The sequence below is a fragment of the Bubalus kerabau genome, chromosome 4 (assembly GCF_029407905.1).
Source record: "Bubalus kerabau isolate K-KA32 ecotype Philippines breed swamp buffalo chromosome 4, PCC_UOA_SB_1v2, whole genome shotgun sequence".
In the NCBI taxonomy this organism is placed as follows: Eukaryota; Metazoa; Chordata; class Mammalia; order Artiodactyla; family Bovidae; genus Bubalus; species Bubalus kerabau.
Genome location: NC_073627.1, coordinates 106,600,897 through 106,621,084, shown reverse-complemented (window position 1 = coordinate 106,621,084; position 20,188 = coordinate 106,600,897). Strand labels below are relative to the sequence as shown.

General features: G+C 35.1%; 1 protein-coding gene across 4 annotated transcripts in view; it reads right to left on the bottom strand.

Annotated features, from left to right (window-relative positions):
- RFX3 (regulatory factor X3) overlaps positions 1-20,188 on the bottom strand; it is a 346,378-nt gene that overhangs the window by 88,263 nt on the left and 237,927 nt on the right. For 3 of the 4 annotated variants that reach the window (XM_055578191.1, XM_055578190.1, XM_055578192.1), the window contains one exon: positions 2,840-2,914. The exons of the other annotated variant lie outside the window; for it this stretch is intronic. In XM_055578191.1, coding sequence (XP_055434166.1) covers positions 2,840-2,914 — 75 coding nt within the window. The remainder of the gene's footprint in view (positions 1-2,839; positions 2,915-20,188) is intronic. 4 annotated transcript variants of the gene reach the window in all.

Here is a 20,188-nt window from a genome sequence, read left to right as displayed (position 1 = left end):
CATGATGATGATAAAAATAGAGCAGCAGTACAAAATATTCTTAAGAATATGCTGAACAAGGATATAAAGTTTAATACCTCACTCCATCTTCAAATGTGTACAAAGAGAGGTGAAAAATGAAGCAATCAAGATGGATTATACTGACAGGGGTTATTTATTTGACTCTAATAACAGACTCCTGAATTATTGCAAATAATCAAATATATAACGAGAAAATAGAAAATCTATTCTATTCCATGTTGCAAAATAGAATGACAATGACTTTCAGCTCAATAATCATGACTAGTAAGTATGGAACACAACTTATTGATAATTTCTCCTAAGTTTTGCCTGATGAAATCGGTCCTTTGTAGAAACTGATGTCAGGGAACTACCATCATAAAGTTGAATTCATGTCCACTTCAAAGAATCCCACAAACCTCAAATATTTCTTTGTCATATATAGGAAGGGATAAAGGTAACTTCCAGTTTATTAACGTTGAAATTGTTAGCCATATTTAAATTAAAAAGAAAACACTTCACACATGTTTTTTATACAACTGAAGATCACCAATTAGTTTAACAGAATTTAAAATACCCTCACCAGGTGATTATTAACTGGAATGCATGTAGTAGCTTATTCCTTGGATAAATCTAACAAAAATTAGGAGCATCACTAACTTTCCAAGGACAGAAAGACAGGAGGACCTTTTTTTTTTCTGTTCAGATAAAAACAAAACCTGACCGTCACCAGAAACACTGACTCCTTCTTCACTACTTATATCCATCTAAAGAATCATTTTTATTTCCAAAGACTTGATTATAAATGTGTTGTTTTCAAGTAAAAGTAACTGTACCTCAGAGGTGTAGTAACAATGAATCAGGATATTTAGAGAAAGATTATCACTGCATTAGCAACATTTATGCCCATCTTTCTATACAATGAAAGGCCTCTGTCAGTTGTAAACAGTATGGGAGAGTTGCCATGCTATGTGATAAAAAATATAAAGCCATAGAGTAAAAAACATGTCTCTACTGTTTATGCAGCTTAATACACACATTCGTTAACATTAGTGCTTCATGAATTTTGTAAGAGAATAACAATTTTAAAATATCTGAAAAGTTTAAAAATCAAATCAAAACATACAAGAAAAAATTTTCTTATATCCACATTATTATTCATAAAAGACTAATTAATTTGATTAATTCAAGTTAAATTAAGCACATCACATATTTTATTAAAATATATATCTCAAATGAAAATGACATGTGAATTGAATATCAAAGCACAAATTCTAAGATGTCTGAAAGTTCAAAAAAGTAACTGGAAACTTAAGGAATTTTATTTTATACCTCTGCACATTTTTGACCAAAATAAACAACACTTTCGACACTTGCCATTTTCATAACAATACACCAGGTGGTCCTCACCCCCTCCCCGAAACAAACATTCTAATAGTATATAGTAAATCAGCCTTACACACAACCACAGATTCATGCCAACACAGCAGGAATATACCTATGAAACATATTGATATAAAAGAGTGATATACTGCATACAAATGTTCAGAAAGGGGAAAATCATATTCCTTAAACTTTCAAAAGAAGGGCCAAAATATATATTACTTTAGAATTTATAATCTATAATTTTCACCAAAATTGTAGTCATTCTCCAAGTGCATTAACCTGTTTTTATTTGCCATGATACCTCCCTTTGGGAAAACAAAAAAAAAACAAACTAATTCATCTAAAAACAAATATGTAAGAACATAACGAAGTATTTTGTGTTATGTTGGAATATAAAATTTAAATGTTTGAAAATCCACATATTTTAAAAGCATAATGAAAACATTTTCTATAAGCTAAGGTTTATTGAAAAAAATGATATTTTATTTCATTTGTGTGATCCAATTTTGGACTGTTCCATCACAAAATATGGGGAAGAATTAAAAATAACTTATCTCTAAGAATTCATTGTCGGTTGGGAGGGAAAACTCTAATTCTTATTATACTGTTACTGATAATAATTTAGCAAAAGAACTGTCTAGACAGATTTAAGTCTAGGTCTATTTACTCTTCCTCATATATTCAGAAATCATGATAACAAAATAATTTGCGATCCATTTTCATTGATTCCCCAAAATTTGAACATTTAATGAGAATGTTTATAGTTTCACAAATGGTTATCACTTGCTTATCCTCACCAGTGTTATAGTGATACTGCATCTGGGTAATGGTTAAAAGCTTTAAGAAATAGTAACAACAATAATACTGTTTTATCTCAATTATTAGCAGTTTATGGCTTATTTAGAGCCTCACTTCTTCTCTTGGCCCAGACTTATTTTTATTTAAGTCTTAGGATCTGAGCTCCTCTGGAGAGCTGTTTCCTGCCCACTGTTAAATACATCATTTTAAACAGTTTATCACTGGGTTTGGCATTAACGCTTTTCCACTTAAAGGATATTACTGGACATACAAATAGAGACAACCATTTCATCATCTCAGACATGAAGATGCAGATTACAAACATTTGCTTCATAACATTATAAACAAATACCACACTAGCAAAATTTAAATCATCAGCCACTTTTTATCAGTCATGGCAGCTTGTTATTAACTTGGATGTTTATATCTGTACCAAAACAGTACAAAATCCTAATGAAGTAGTATATTGTGGGCTCTATTTTTAGCTAGTCCACTGTACAAAAATGCCATTAAGTGATATAGAGATCATAAGCAGCTGAGAAAGGAAGGTTAAGAAGCAAAATAAATAAGTAAATAAATAAAACAAGCATTTAGAAGCAAGCAACACATGCAGAACAAGCAAGAGATTAGTTTACATGAAGAAGAGGCAACTTACATGGCTGTTGAGAAGAGAGCTTCTGTGAGTGGACAGACCGTCAGACTTTTGCAGCGTCTCAATCGCCATTTCAATCTGATAATAGATGTCATTAAAAAAAGGGCTCAAGACAAGATAGTAATAAAAGGCTCACCAGAGAATTTTTGATCGATTCTTTAAAGTTCAATTTCTCCTTCAATGGTGGCTAATGAATAGCTCTCACTAAATGTGTATTTCCCCTTTCCTCCCCCCAATCCCAGAGAATAACATAAAAACAGGCACACTAATAATAAGCTCAATCATAAAAGTAAACCTTTTTGAATATCCCACAATTATAATCAGAACGGAGACCTGAGGAACAGGAACCCCAGTGGATTGTGCTAGTTAAAACATTCTTGACTTTCATAGTTCAAGATGTTAGATAGTAACCTCTCTCTCTAGTCTCCCACCTAAAAAGTATTTAATATTTACCCTATTCTGTCACAAAAGGAAAATAGTACAGATTTTGTATTTTACATACATTAATATTTTAATGCAAATGTGCAGACACCCTATAAAGGTTCAAAAGTTACTAAATCTAACCATTTCTCTCTAAACCCTGTATTAAAACTTGGAAGTGGAGCATCATTAGTATAGACACATTTAGACGTAAGCATGGATCCTATATCATATTTTAAGATGTGGTGGTGAGGCAGAGATATTAGAAATGATAGCAGAAATGGAATGTAGAAGAGAAAATAATTCAGAGCCAACAAAGAAAAGGGACAACCACAGAAACAATTTTATTCTGTGTAATCTCAGCGTATGATGAGTGATCATAACACCTTAATTAAAATTGCAGGAGGTGCCAATAATAAATGAGATGTGCTGTTGATCCCTTCATATTTAAAGATAACTATCTCTGAGCTCCTAGCACTACAGCATTTACTGTAAGATCAGGGTCCAAACACCCTGTATTTGATTACTGGATTTTATTAACAATATTAGTGAAAGTTAAATTTAAAAATCACACTATATAAGAAAGAAATCATTATTTTTATTTTTGCTACCTGATCAAATCAATATTCATATAAGCAGTTAAGAAAAATATTTCATGCTTTAAAACATAGATAAGTTATATTTTACACTAGCTATGGAAATTAACGATGCCTTGAAATGTTAGCATACTGCCTACTCCTATCCCCCCCCCAAAAAAAAAAAAAAAAAAAAAAAAAAAGGGGATGGCAAAATCCATAGCAGAGCAAAGTCTTGTTTTCCCCACCAAGTGTCCAATTGCTTTATGGTAGAATACTTTATAGATAGAATGTTCAGTCTCAATTATGCCAACATTAAATTTAGTTTCCTTAGGAATTGGTAGCTTTAATTTTATGTTATTTCCCCAAGTTACTGGTTCTTCTTTCTCAGAGTTAATAAAATGTAATACAGAGAAGGATGTTAGATTAGAAATTATAGAAAAATACTCTTAAATATGTATTAAAATAATTCATAAGGTGATAGAACACAATTTATTATTTTGTTAAATTTTTTTAGGTCACACACTTAAGTAAACTGGCTTCTGAAATACTCTTTTTGCCAGATGGAATGTTAATATATTTCATCATTATACTTGAAAATAAACTGATGAAAATGATACTGTACAAGCCAAAAAGAGTAATATAAATTCTACTAAATTTACTAAATGTTAAATTGTAAAACTAAAGAATCTCAGTATTACATCTCTTAAAAGGGTATCAATAAGTATTCCTACTTTCAGAGAGAAAACATGTATCAAGAGATAGCTGAAGAGTCCCATCCTCAAGTGACTGTAAATCTCCTCTAGGAAGAATTTGCTCAAAACTCTAATTTGCTAAAATGCCTACTTTTTTTTAAAGTTTGAATGTGGAAAATTTGAAATTAGATTTTAGTCTATTTAAAAATAAAATAATCTGTTTCCTGTGATTTTAGAGGTTTAGGTGAAAGGTAAAAATCACCAAAAATGTAAGAGCAGAGCAATAATGTGGGAGAGATCCACATTCAGATTTACTTGTTAACAGCAATTTCCATTTCTTTATGACTAAAGGATTTGTTGTTTTTGACAATTAAAAATTGAGTGCAGTAAACAAACATTTTCCATTTCTTCCCTAAACTAATTAAGCTTTGGACTAAAGCTTAGCTTGTTTTCTTTCCTTTTTTTGTAAAAATAAGTTCTCTGAACTAAGGTATGTTATAGCCCAGTTGTGTCTCTTAACCATCCTAGGACTGAGCGTCTAATAGTGCACACGTTCTCTCCACGATTATCTAATGCTAGGATATGTGTTGCTTTGGGGTTTAGACTGGTCCATGGTGATCCTGTACTACTGCCTCATAATCAGGTAAGAAGCTATGGCAACTACTCTTAGATCAAATGGTGGGATGCTCTATTTGAGATGAGATGTTCGGCCTGGAAAGCCAGGCTTATAAGTGTGATTAATGGAGTGGGTGAGACTTAAAACTCCCTGTGTGAAAGAGCAGGTAAGAAACTGATATACATTTCAGCCACAATGGGCATACAAATTCTTAGAAAAATAAGTCTTTTCTGGAAGATAAAAAAAGATACTTAGTAATATATTAATACTTGGGGCGAGTTAAAACCCTCCAGATTGACCAGGTAAAACAGGATTCCTATGAGAATGGGAATCTACTCTGAGGGTGGTTATCAGAGAGAGAAACCCTTGCTCCAGTGCTACTGCAGAAACATTTTCAGAAACTGGAAAAGAGGATTTCACACTGTGTTTAGAAACATCATTGAAATATTAGAAGACTGACCACCCTTTCGGTCAGAAAAATGACAGAGATCAATGAAAAGTTTTCCAGCTATAGGAGTTACAAGTGTGGGATGACCAACCTCAGATGCTACCCCAACAGAATGCCTGGCAAAGTCTGAAGAGTCAGAATTCAGGAAACGTGGAGAGCTTCCTACATGCATAGGCCAGGTTTCTTCCTGACCACACAAGAGCAGGAAGATAGAAGACTGCTTTGCAGTGTGCTGCACGACAAAGCACTACGCAGCATAATTCTAAAGATCTGGTTTGAGCATTTGCTGAGAATATTTTACAGTGAAGACTATTCAGGGAAACCCAGACTTCATCAGCAGGGACACCCATGAGTTTTGCTCTGAGTGAAGCCTAATTTGGGTGAAGAAAGAGAGGAAGGTAACACCAGTTGCTATGACAAAACTGGGCTTGTGTCACCAGTTAGGAACTGGAGAATTAAAGTAAATACAGGTATGACTCGGTTCCCACAACCAAACACTGAATTCTCAAAAGACAGAATACCAGGGCTTCCCTCATTTGGGCAAAAGTTTCTCCATACTAAGAATGTGACCTAAATATCAGGCTGCAGACTCTTTTCCAATCACTGAAATGCTAACGTTGCCTTGTTAGAATCAAAGGACAGGTGGAGAGTCTCCAAGCACCCAGGGTAACTTGAGGCTAGTAAGATATTCACCCAAGAATCAGTGTCATGATACGGACTTAGAAAAGTCACACCAAGCCCTTAAGAAAAGAGGATGAGAGAGCACAGGAGAGGGGTCAAATGCTGTCTGAGGTCTGGTAGATAACAGTGTTTGTATTCTCTTTTCCAGAGCTCAAAGAAGAGATCAATATTGTACTTTTACTAAAGCAGCAAATATTTTTAAAGAGAAAAATGTAACAAGAAAAAAGCGTTTTGCCTATTATTTATAATTCCCCATCATTATTTATAATTGGTATTTATGGTTCCCTGTTGCCTTTTCATGCAGGAGAATCCTTGTCACAGGATGGCATCTTATTTTGCAGAGCTATCATCAGGCTTTAAGTGCTCTGCTGGAGGGTTGAGAGATTTGAGGAGACTGGGACCTGGGCAGATGGAAGGGAACGTTCATTGGCAGATGATGGGCAGACTGGGGAGGACAGGTGGTGCAGAGGGGCTCTGAGGGACTCTGCAGTGTGTGACCCTTTACCCTCAGCTCTTTCCTCCACAACATCGTCAGTAAAATTGATGCCACTCACACATACCTTAGGTACAAGGAGTCAAAACTGGCTGGAGCACAGGCTTCATTTAGGGGCAGTTGATGCTGTCATAAAGGTAAATCTCAGGTTCAAATGCAGAGAAACTTGGAGAGGTATTGAGTCTTTTATTTATTGTTGACATTAATTTTGTCATCACCATTACTTCTAAGAGAGAGAGTTATTTAAGTAATTCTGGAAACAGTTGTTTTAGAGCTAATCTTATTTCAAACATCAGGATGCATCAATGTTGGGGAATGTTCAATCACCTTCAGTGAAAAGGAACAGGAAGGTTGACCTCAAACTGAGAGATGCTGAATCTTTTTGCAGGAATTGCTCAGGGCCAAAAAGAGGCTCCCCTGTACATGTGATTTATATACATATTATAGGCATCTATTCCATGGCCCAAATAGAATATCATATATGTGGACAGTTAGAACTTTGTCTTAATGTAAATATCGACCATTCAATTACATGCCATTAACAGAAGGAAAAAGAATAATTATATCAATTTATTCATTGTCTATAGGTCAAGGCATATTCTAGTGACTCTGAAATGGCTTTTAATCTTTTTTAAAGACTAAAGGTCAAGATTGATATATTCAACTACCACTATAATTAAAATTGGTCTCATTGGTAGAAATTATTTCCTTTCTAGAACTAAGAAAGCAATTTAAAAATAGAAAATAATACCATAATGTTTTATGATTTATAAAGCCTTTTTAGATTAAATCTCATTTGATCTTCACAACTTTGTGAAAGAGCAAAGGCAAGCAATATTATCTCCTTTTCACAGATCAGAAAATTGAATGTCTCTGGGATTATATAGGTATTTATACACCTGGAGACTGGAATCCAAGATTTATCACTCTACATTCAACATAATTTCCATTTTATACAAATACAACATGAACATTAATCAAGTGGAAATATCACTGTTTTTAACAAAATATCTTCTGAGGAGTGGCTTGTAAGATTAAAATTTGTTAAATGATTTGCTATTAACAAGATTCATTTTCTAATAGAAAGGGCTTAAATATGATTAATAAGCATTGCTTGAAAATGATTTCAAAGTGATCAAGTTACAAAGCAACAAAAAGTTCTGAATGATAGTTAATTTTACTTATCATAAAATAGTTATGAATGATTAATTTTCTTATTAATATGGGTTATTTTGTTAACCTCACAAGTTAACATTTTTTAGAGAAACATCATTTTTGTTTCCTTGTAAAAGGAAAGTAAATTCGTTAGAGAAACCCAATGAAGAGAATACACTTAAGACTGGAAATTTCCTTTGGGATGATTTTTCTCCTGAACTCTTGACTTTACATTTTGTTTGAATTTGAGATCAAGTAAGATACAAATGGGTTTCCCTGGTAGCTCAGCTGGTAAAGAATCCACCTGCAATGCATGGTACCCTGGTTTGATTCCTAGGTCAGGAAGAGCCCTGGAGAAAGGGATAGGGTACTCACTCCAGTATTCTTGGGCTTCCCTTGTGGCTCAGAAGGTAAATAATCTGCCTGCAATGTGGGATTGTACACTTGGGCTCGATCCCTGGGTTGGGAAGATCCCCTGGAGGAGGGCATGGCAATCCACACCAGTATTCTTGCCTGGAGAATCCCCATGGACAGAGGAGACTGGTGGGCTACTGTCCATGGGGTCGCAAAGAGTTGTACGTGATTGAGCGACTAAGCACAGCACAGCAAGACACAAATATTGCTACTTGGTGGCTTGTTTAGAAAAAGTACCCGTGATCGCTGACATGAGCCATGTGACAACTGCCCTCTACCTGTTAGAAATGACCACCTCCTGGTGTGTTAGTGTGTATTGGATGGCGGGGGACTTTCACAGTAAGTATTTCAAACCAGGAGCACAAAGGAAAAAACCCTTTCACTCTGGATTTAGTCTATATAATTACAACACAGGTGTTTTCCAAGTGTGGTCCTAGATGCTGGTTAGAATCATCTGAACATGTGTTAGAAATGCAAAACAACAATAATGAAAAAAAAAATAAAAAGAATGGAGCTCAAATTCAGTGCTCTGTGACAACCTAGAGGGGTGAGATGGGATGGGAGGTGGGTGGGAGTTTAAGAGGGAGGGGACATATGTATACCTGTGGCTGATTCATGTTGATGTATGGCAGAAACCAACACAATATTGTAAAGTAATCATCCTCCAATTAAAAATAGATAAAATTTTAAAAAAATAATGAAAACTGCATCCTGGCTGCTCATATGTGTTGCTGATGCTTTGATCTCTTCTCCAGTTTTTCCAAAGCAGCATTTTTCAGAAAGTAAGGTGTAACCCATTAGTAGGTTATGAAATCAACTACCCTGACCAACATTTTTTAAACATTAAAGAAATCAAATACAGTAGAAAAATACTCAAATATCCTGGCACACAGTATGCATAACTTTGGCTTCAGTCCTCCGTATATGAATGTATATTATATATATAATAGTCATATGTGTGTGCATGCAAGTGTGTACTCATGAATGTATGCATGTATGTATGTGTATGAGTAGTAAAAGGCTACAATGTAATGGTATTTTCACTGTAGATTGTGGCCCCCAAACATGAATGCTCTGCGTGACCAGTTAGTCCCGTCTAGTAACTGGATCCCTTCTAAGGATCTACAAGTGTTTCTTGGGCCCATGAATCCCTGCAATGCAGACAGAAACAGCTTACTGAAGCTAAAGTTGTGAATATGATACTACTCTGTAAGTTGTACATTCAACCGATACAGAAATCAACATGTGAATATATTACTCCATAGCAATATTAAAGAAAAGTTTCAATGAAAAATTCAGGACTGGTTGTTAACTCTTAAAAAAATTTAAAGTGCCCAGAAACCAGTTTTGCTTTTCATCTCTTGAACCAGAAGTAGCTAGTATCTTAATCTTATACATTAAGCATTTAGAGAAAAGAAGTCTTAGATCTTGCAAATGTTTAACTGTATGAAAATTTTTTTACTCAGTTATAATTTTATGACATCTAAAATTTTTTTTTATTGTTTTGCTTTCAACCTGAAGTTTTGGCAATTTTGTATTCCCTCAAGCTATTTTGAAATATTGATAAGAAAAAAAAAAAATCTACAAAAGATACTTGCATGAACTCAATGTGTTCTGAGAACATTTGGCTTAACTAAGTAAACTGAAACCACTGTCATTTTGGGCTTCTTTTATGCTGCTGCTAAGTCGCTTCAGTCGTGGCTGACTGTGTGTGACCCCACAGAGGGCAGCGCACCAGGCTCCCCTGTCCTTGGGATTCTCCAGGCAAGAACACTGGAGTGGGTTGCCATTTCCTTCTCCGATGCATGAAAGAGAAAAGTGAAAGTGAAGTCGCTCAGTCGTGTCCGACTCTTAGCGACCCCATGGACTGCAGCCTACCAGGCTCCTCCATCCATGGGATTCTCCAGGCAAGAGTACTGGAGTGGGGTGCCATTGCCTTCTCCATTGAGTATTCTGTAAATCCCACATCCTTCCACCCTCACCAGGACTCTTTGAGACTGGCGTTACTGGTGCATGAATATAAAATTAATTTTAAGATATAAACTGTATAAGCTCTAGGGATTACAATCACCCTTCAGGAATCTGCTAGGCTATGGATTTAAGGCCAAATTTATATTTTCAAATTTAAGATTTCAAATCTGCCTTTTGCAGACTATTTTGAGTACTATGAACATTTTCAGTTTATATTTAGTTCATTTAATCATTAAAACAGAGGTTTTCTCAAAGTGTAATTCTAGATCAGCATTATCAGAATCACCAGATACTTAAAAGAAATGCAAATCTTAGGTCCTTCTCCATACTCAATCAAAAGGCTTGAGGGTGGGGCCCGGAAATGCATTTAATCAATACTCCAAATATAATGTACATTCAAGTTTGAGGAACACTGTACTAAACATACTTCTTGATAAAAGTGAAAGAGAAGAGTGAAAAAAGTTGTCTTAAAACTCAACATTCAGAAAACTAAGATCATGGCATCCGGTCCCATCACTTCAGGGCCAATAGATGGGGAAACAATGGAAACATGACTGCAGCCATGAAATTAAAAGATGCTTGCTTCTTGGAAGAAAAGCTATGATCAACCTAGACAGCATATTCAAAAGCAGAGACATTACTTTGCCAACAAAGGTCCATCTAGTCAAAACTATGGGTTTTCCAGTAGTCATCATGTATGGATGTGAGAGTTGAACCATAAAGAAAGGTGAGCACCAAAGAATTCATGCTTTTGAAATGTGCTGTTGGAGAAGACTCTTGACAGTCTCTTGGACTGCAAGGAAATCAAATCAGTCAATCCTAAAGGAAATCAGTCCTGAATATTCATTGGAAGGACTGATGCTGAAGCTGAAACTCTAATACTTCGGCCACCTGACGCGAAGAGCTGACTCATTAGAAAAGGCCCTGATTCTGGGGAAGATTGAAGGCAGGAGGAGAAGGGGATGATAGAGGATGAGATGGTTGGATGGCATCACCGACTTGATGGACATGAGTTTGAGCAGGCTCCGGGAGTTGATGAAGGACAGGGAAACCTGGAGTGTTGCAGTCCATGGGGTTGCAAAGAGTCAGACAGGACTGAGTGACTGAAACTTGAAACTTGTACTAAACAAGATCAAATCTTTTTCTTTGCCAGGGTTAGACTGCAATTAATACTTCAGGGAGAATAAATAAAGCGATAAAAGGTATTCCTACAATGGCCCTGGCTAACTCTATGTAACGTGTGTTTCTTAAGTATTATTTGAATTTTTGCCTCTCTTCATTCTCTTGCTAGCCAATCTTACCCAACTTTTAGATATTTTGCAATTTATATTAGTAACATAATCAGAAGATAATCATAATTTTGGTGAATCTAAAATTAATCAATTTATAACATATTAACATTTGTAATTTAAAAAATAATGTGATAAGAAAGAAAATGAAAACTAACCACTTGAAAGAAGTTTGGGGCTCTTTGTGGATTTCCATTTTTTGCCTTGGAGTATTAGGTACCTTTCTTTCAGTGATGAAATTAGCTCTATTACCCATACTGTAAACCTTTACATCCATAGAAGCACAGTGCCTGGTCAATAGTGATTGCTCAATAAATGACTGAGAGAGTTAGTGATTAAAGAGAACAATCCAGACTCTGAGTACATGAATAAAAATACTAAATGTTCACCTTCACTCCAAAATATTTAATAGTAAGAATGGTTCTACACATCTTTACTAAATTTTATGCAAGTTTTCATTCTCTAAGCTTTCTACAGTCTAATAAAAGAGGACGTTTTCTAAAACCAAGGATCAAGGTTTAATTTGAACTATGATACCTCGTAGACAATCTTTTATTGGGCATAAAGTGAAAGAAAAGGTTGTAGTTACATGCATTTGGGTAGATACACTTTATAATCATTAAGAGCTTGCCTGAATTTTTTTTAAATAATAAATCACTTTTTAACTAAAAATATATTCATATGCCTCCCACCCTTTTTTCTTCATGCATTCTTCTAGAGATATCTTTGTACTTATATAAGCATATAGGAATATACGGGGCTTCCCTGGTGGCTCAGGCGGTAAAGAATTGGCCTGCAATGCAGGAGATCTGGGTTTATCCCTGGGTAGGGAAAATTCCCTGGAGAAGGAAATGGCAACCCACTCCAACATTCTTGTCTGGGAAATCCCATGGACAGAGAAGCCTGACTACAGTTCATGAGGTCATGAAGACTCGGGCATGACTGAGTGACTAACACTTTCACTTTCTTTCTTTCATAGAAAAAGTATGTTTCTATTCAATGTACACACACATGCACACATATACACACTACTTGTTTTTTCATTTAACGATATATTTGGGGATCTTTCCATATCTATTTATACACATATATACACATACACACTGCCTCACTCTTTTTAATGACTGTATAAAATCCCACTGAATGGACAAACAGAAAAATATATATTTATTTTTCTGGTGATGGACAATTAGGCTTCTTCCAATCTTTTTCTAATACAAATAACTTGAATGAATATAGTTGTTTATGCAGCATTTCACATATGTAAGAGTATCACCAGTGGATTAAATTCTTATAAGTACTCTGAGTCAATGCTGCTGCTGCTGCTGCATCACTTCAGTTGTGTCTGACTCTGTGTGACCCCATAGACGGCAGCCCACCAGGCTCCCCCGTCCCTGGGATTCTCCAGACAAGAACACTGGAGTGGGTTGCCATTTCCTTCTCCAATGCATGGAAGTGAAAAGTGAAAGTGAAGTTGCTCAGTCGTGTCTGACTCTTAGCGACCACATGGACTGCAGTCCACCAGGCTTCTCCGTCCATGGGGTTCTCCAGGCAAGAGTACTGGAGTGGGTTGCCATAGCCTTCTCTGAGTCAATAGATATGTGTATTTTTAATCTTGATTAAAATTTCTTATTGCTCACCAATCCTATACCAATATAGTTTCTTAAGAACATGGGACTGCCTATTTCCTTATGCCTTTGCCAAGGTTTACTAACTTTTTAGTTTTGCCTGTGTGAGAGAGAAAAAATAGTATCTCTTTGTAGTTTATTTTTCATTTCTTTTTCAGTAGATTGCTTCTTCAAATGCTGTCTTCATTTTTGGTCTTTTTTTTTTTTCTGAAGGATTTCTAAGAGTGGTCTGTATATTAAATGAATTCATGCTTTGAATATAATGTTTCAAAACTTGATGTGAGGTTGTTGTTTCACTGTTGCCTTTTTTTGTTGTGGTTTCTTTCATATGGAATGTTTTTACTTTTATGGAGCTGATCACACCAATGTATTTTTTTGTAGGATCTAAATTTTATATAGTTTCCCCATTATAAGAGAATGATAATAAAAATATTTTTCCTTCCAAGTGAAATTAATTTTTATATTTGGAGTAATGTATGGAACCAATCTAACTTTCTCTTAAAAAGTTACCCAGTTGTCTCAAACATCATTTATCAATAGTTCATCATTTTTCTACCCACAGGCAATGCCATTTTTATATTCCTAAATGCATTTGGCCTATTTATGATTTTTAGTCTATTACTGGCCTATATTAGTCTATTCATGTGCATAAATAATTGTTTTAAGTATTAATTTTATGTACATTTGAATAACTGGTATGGCCATTTGTATCCCATGTCATTCATCATTAGTTTTCTTTTTACACAACTTTCTTCACTATTCTTGTAGGTAGGTTTATTTATGTAAACAGCCTTTCTTAGAATAGAAAAAACCTACTGGTATCTTGATTGAGATCATATTAAAATTTTTTAAGTTAATTTATGGAGATTCAAAATATTTGATAGTGAAACTTCTTCAATTACTCAAGCTTCCTTTTGTCTCCTGTAGGAACTTTAAAAAGTTTTATTCAACAGCTGGATCTTGCACATATATTATTAGCTTACTGCCTGGTATATTTTGAGTTTATTATAAACAATCTCTTTGCTTATTTTCTAACTACTGTCATTTGTATCTAGAAAAGCTATGGATTTCTTTATATATAAATTTTGTACTAAGTCACATTATTAAATTCTCCTATTATTTGTTACAGATTTTCATTTGATTCTCTCTGATTTTTTATCAAGTATACAGTCATATCTACAAACTCTGACCTCTTTACCCCCTTTCTAATTTTATATTTCCTTCTCCTGTCTAACCGCCTCTTTCCTACAATTTTGAAAGCACAATTAATAAATCACATCTTCCTTTCTCACAAGGTGATGAGAAAAGTTACTAAAACTTATAGTGGGTAAAGTTAAAATAAATGAGTTAAATTACTTTAACATTCTAGAGTTAGTTTACAAAATCCCTAACCCATGAAATTTTGGGGCACCAATTTTTTTAAAATCTAGATTTTAAAAGAAACCAAATAATTCCATGGCCAATAAATACAACTGCAGTTGTGCTTGCTGAGAAAGTGTTAACCAAATCACATGCTTTTGGAGTTTGAACTCATAAACACGGGAATACGGAAAAATTCTCTCTCATTTGAGAACTGACATTTGGTCACAGGCATCATGTGATCTTTAGCCTCATTAAATTAAAAGACATGGATCAGCGGAACAGGCAGTATTAAAATTTTGTGGGTCTAAAGCTGACTCATATGTAACTCACAGATGACAGTATATTTACATTTGCTAGCAATACATTTTATATTTTATCTGGATCACACAGTTTCCACAAATGAAACATCAGTGATTTTTTCCATCAAAATCTATATTAGTTTCAAACTAGTAAATTAGCTTACAATTTGATTTAGAAATATAAGGAGCAAGTGAAAGTTATGCAACAGGTCACCTGGAACATAGTTAACTTCCATATTTATAATCAGAATTTACAAACATCATTAAACACTCCTAATCTAGATTCTGGCTGAAATAAAATCTACCATTTCTGGCATGTTGCAACATACCCGGGGTTCTGAAATGCTGTTTGAGTGTGAAATAGCTAAAAATTAAAATAACACATTCTATTTTGCTTTAGAAATTTAGGAGGACTCCATCAGCTATGCTAAGGAGTGGCTGAAGGCCCCATCATTTTGTGTGTCTTAACCTTCTACTTTATCAAGATTTCTAGGGGGTGGAATGTCTTACAACCTGAACCATAAAACTACTGCCTCTAGATGTTATCACCTTCAAGACTGGAGCAGTGTGAAACTGACTGACAGCTGAATGGAATATAGATAAAGCAATGGAGACTACAAGTCACTCAAAGTCCCATTTAATTAGGTGCTTTGAAAATAAGTTCCCAGAACCTTCAGTCAATTCAGGATTTAGTGCAGAAAGCAGAAGATTCATGGTACTCTTTCAGAGGAGTTTTATTTGAGACCTCAGGTTGGCCTAGGGAAAATGGGACATAGGAAAAGAGAAAATATGAAGATTATAATGGACTTACATACTTTTGCCAAAATAAGTGGAAAAAGTAGTTTTGCTTTTCATTTTTAAATCATTGAGGCTATAAGAAAATTATTTAAAATAGAAATTTATTATTTCTATAATATGCAAAATGTAAAATAACAGTGATTTAAGTATAACATCACATTTCTAACAAAACATTTCTTCCAAGCATATCTATATATATGACAATTAAACACATTGTCATCTCATGTGACTATGTTACTTTTCTATCTCTATATAGATATAACAAGTAATCCAACATTATTTTAACATTTTTTACCCTTTGGTAAGAAGTATGGGCAGTACTGGAGAAGGCAATGGTAAGCCACTCCAGTACTCTTGCCTAGAAAATCCCATGGATGGAGGAGCCTGGTGGGCTGCAGTCCATGGGGTCGCTACGAGTGGGTTGCAACTGAGCGACTTCACTTTCACTTTTCACTTTCACGCAATGGAGAAGGAAATGGCAACCCACTCCAGTGTTCTGGCCTGGAGAATCCCAGGGACGGCAGAGCCTGGTGGGCTGCTGTCTATGGGGTCGCACAGAGTCGGACACAACTGAAGCGACTTAGCAGCAGCAGCAGCAGCAGCATGGGCAGTACAGCTCCTTCTAATATAGCCATTTTCCCTTAAATATAAAGAAGCCCTTCAAGTACTGATAAAAAAAAAAAAAATCTCTGACACATACTGAAGTGGGAAAAAAAAAGCAAGATGTTTTATTTTTGTTACCACTTGTAAAAAAATTTAATGAGAGGGAAAGAGAGAGACATTCTGCTTATACATTCAGAAGGTATCTCTAGAGTGATACTCAAAGAACTCGGTAACTGTGCCTCCTAGGAGAATAACTGAGAAACGAGTGAGAGAGACACTGCATGAAGCACTTTCTCTTATCTTTTGAATTGTGCAACTTAAGAATGTACAACTTATTCATAAAAATAAATTAATAAAAACTTTAAAAGAAATAGCCATTGGTACCACGCCAGTAAAAAATAAGAAAACAAAGTCATTTTATGAAGCACTATCTTGTGAAGCACTTTCTCTGGGTTCTTGCTCGAGAAACCCCATGGATAGAGAAGCCTGGTGGGCTACACAGTCCACAGAGCCGCAGAAGAGTTGGACATGACTTAATGACTAAACAATAACAAAATGTATTCATCTTCCTAGAAAAAGCATTCTCACATACCATATCCACAAATGTGGAAATCCAAGGATAAAGAAATAAAAGCATTAAAATTCTTGAATGAATTCTTAACTTTCTATATATTACATAAGACAGCTCAAACTTTTACTTAAATAGCCATAGATGGACATTCAAATTTTCCTCCAAACAACTGAAAGAAATTACAGTGTTTTACATTAATCAAAAGAGACAGAGATACGAACAATACTAGTTTTGATACATTTACCTTGTGCCTTTGGTGGGATCTAATTTTAGCAAGAGTCATTTAACATATATAATTACTAAATGTATGTACAGAAAAGTAGAAAATTAGCTTTCATAGCACAGTCTCAAAAATGATTAATGTAATCTTATTCAGTTTCCTTATCAAGAAGAAAAAACAATTCCATAAATAACAATCTAATTATAAGAATACAAATGTTATTTTATGGAGGAATGAGTAAATAAAGCTTCTTACAGCAAATTGCTAATTACTGTATAGTTTCATATAAGATAAACTATGTTGTGATGAGTATAAAAATATCACTAACTATAACCACAAATTTTTGATCTTCAAGTGCAAAATGTTTTCAGGTTCAAAATTTTAAAAAATATATTGTTGTATGAAAAACAATTTAGCGTTTAAAGACACATAAGGAGACCCTCAGTTTAGTTCAGTCGCTCAGTCAAGTCCGACTCTTTGCGACCCCATGAATTGCAGCACGCCAGGCCTCCCTATCTATCACCAACTCACGGAGTTCACTCAGACTCACGTCCATCGAGTCGGTGATGCCATCCAGCCATCTCATCCTCTGTCGTTTCCTTCTCCTCCTGCCTCCAATCCCTCCCAGCATCACAGTCTTTTCCAATGAGTCAACTCTTCACATGAGGTGGCCAAAGTACTGGAGTTTCAGCTTTAGCATCATTCCTTCCAAAGAACACCCAGGACCGATCTCCTTCAGAATGGACTGGTTGGATCTCCTTGCAGTCCAAGGCACTCTCAAGAGTCTTCTCCAACACCACAGTTCAAAAGCATCAATTCTTCGGCGCTCAGCTTTCTTTACAGTCCAACTCTCACATCCATACATGACTACTGGAAAAACCATAGCTTTGACTAAATGGACCTTTGTTGGCAAAGTAATGTCTCTGCTTTTGAATATGCTATCTAGGTTGGTCATAACTTTCCTTCCAAAGAGTAAGCGTCTTTTAATTTCATGGCTGCCATCACCATCTGTAGTGATTTTGGAGCCCAAAAAAATAAAGTTTGACACTGTTTCCTCTGTTTCCCCATCTATTTCCCATGAAGTGATGGGACTGGATGCCATGATCTTCGTTTTCTAAATGTTGAGCTTTAAGCCAACTTTTTCACTCTCCTCTTTCACTTTCATCAAGAGGCTTTTTAGTTCCTCTTCACTTTCTGCCATAAGGGTGGTGTCATCTGCATATCTGAGGTTATTGATAGTTCTCCCTGCAACCTTGATTCCAGCTTATGCTTCATCCAGCCCAGCGTTCTCATGACGTACTCTGCATAGAAGTTAAATAAGCAGGGTGACAATATACAGCCTTGACGTACTCCTTTTCCTATTTGGAACCAGTCTGTTCCATGTTCAGTTCTAACTGTTGCTTCCTGACCTGCATATAAGTTTCTCAAGAGGCAGGTCAGGTGGTCTGGTATTCCCATCTCTTCCAGAATTTTCCACAGTTTATTGTGATCCACACAGTCAAAGGCTTTGGCATAGTCAATAGCAGAAATAGATGTTTTTCTGGAACTCTCTTGCTTTTTCCATGATCCAGCGGATGTTGGCAATTTGATCTCTGGTTCCTCTGCCTTTCCTAAAACCAGCTTGAATATCTGGACGTTCACAGTTCACGTATTGCTGAAGCCTGGCCTGGAGAATTTTGAGCATTACTTTACTAGCATGTGAGATGAGTGTAATTGTGCGGTAGTTTGAACATTCTTTGGCATTGTCTTTCTTTGGGATTGGAATGAAAACTGACAGGCAGATGTATTTAGAAGAAGATCAAAGCATAATGAGTTGAGATATGACAGCAGTCAACTCTTCTACCTTAATGTCCATGTTCTCCCAAAATGTTAACAATAAATAGATCCTTAGCATTAATTTAATGAAATGTAAAACATGTATTCAAGTAGTAACTTAGCTGAAGTCATATGCAGTGATGTCCCAAAAAAAATGTTACATAATCTTTTGAAAAATTCTTATCTAATATTATCAGCAGGAGATGCCTTTTAAATGTAAGTTTATACTTATATTTAAATAACTAAAATATATATACATATATAATGTTATACACATGGACTTTATTGACCAAATAAAAGAATATAGTAAGTAAAAGGAGAAAAAGTATTTTGACCAAATCTGAATATTGGTAGTTTGTACCATACTACAGTCATCAAATAAAATTTAACATGTTACCATCATTATCTTTTGAAAAATTCTGAAATATCTCTATACCTTGAAAACTGAAACATTTTACAATGCATAGGAAAAATAAAACACTAAAACATGTTTATGTAAAATATTTTTTCACTTAAGGTTATAAAACTAAATATATACTCAAATATAAATTCTCCATTAATGTAGATATTCTTGTAGTGTAAGAAAGATGGTTTTATGTCGACTATTAGGAAAGAAAATATCTCAAGTGCTAACCATTTATTTTTCTTAGTAGTGGCTTCAATTTCAAATCATGACCTCTTTTTATTGGCTTATCCTGAAAAGTAGGTTTGCACAATGGAGTAAACCTTTCTGTGGCAGAAAATTATTTCTAATGAATTTAAATGAAAGTATTTCTATCTAGACAGAGGTCAAAGGTAAGAGAGAATCAAGGCAACTATTCTAAGAACTGGAGCAGGAAACCTTGCTAACCAGGAACTGAGTAGAAGTACTAGGTCTGTGCTGTTCCTAAGTCCTCAAATTTAATTAGTTTCACATCAACTGAATTAATGATTTATTCCATTTATTATAGGCTGTTAAGGAATAGCCCAATTGACCATTTCCCTTGAGGAATTCTGGCCGCAGTAGAGGCCATTCCTACACAGTTAGTTGCATCAGGCTTGCTATAGATGAGAGCTTGAACACTAAAGAATAGTCAGAAAAACAGAACTTATATGGCACAGTCTGGCTCAGTGTCTGGAAAAAAATGGCTTGCATCTTAACCAGCAAGTTGTTAAAAACTATGCTCATAGACATTCTTCGTATGGTTCTACAGTGAATGAAAAAGGTACATGAAAATAAGCAAATCTCCTCTAATAACACGGCACCTACCCAAAACTCTAGAGTTCTAGTAGTCTAAGCACCTATACTGCACAAATTTT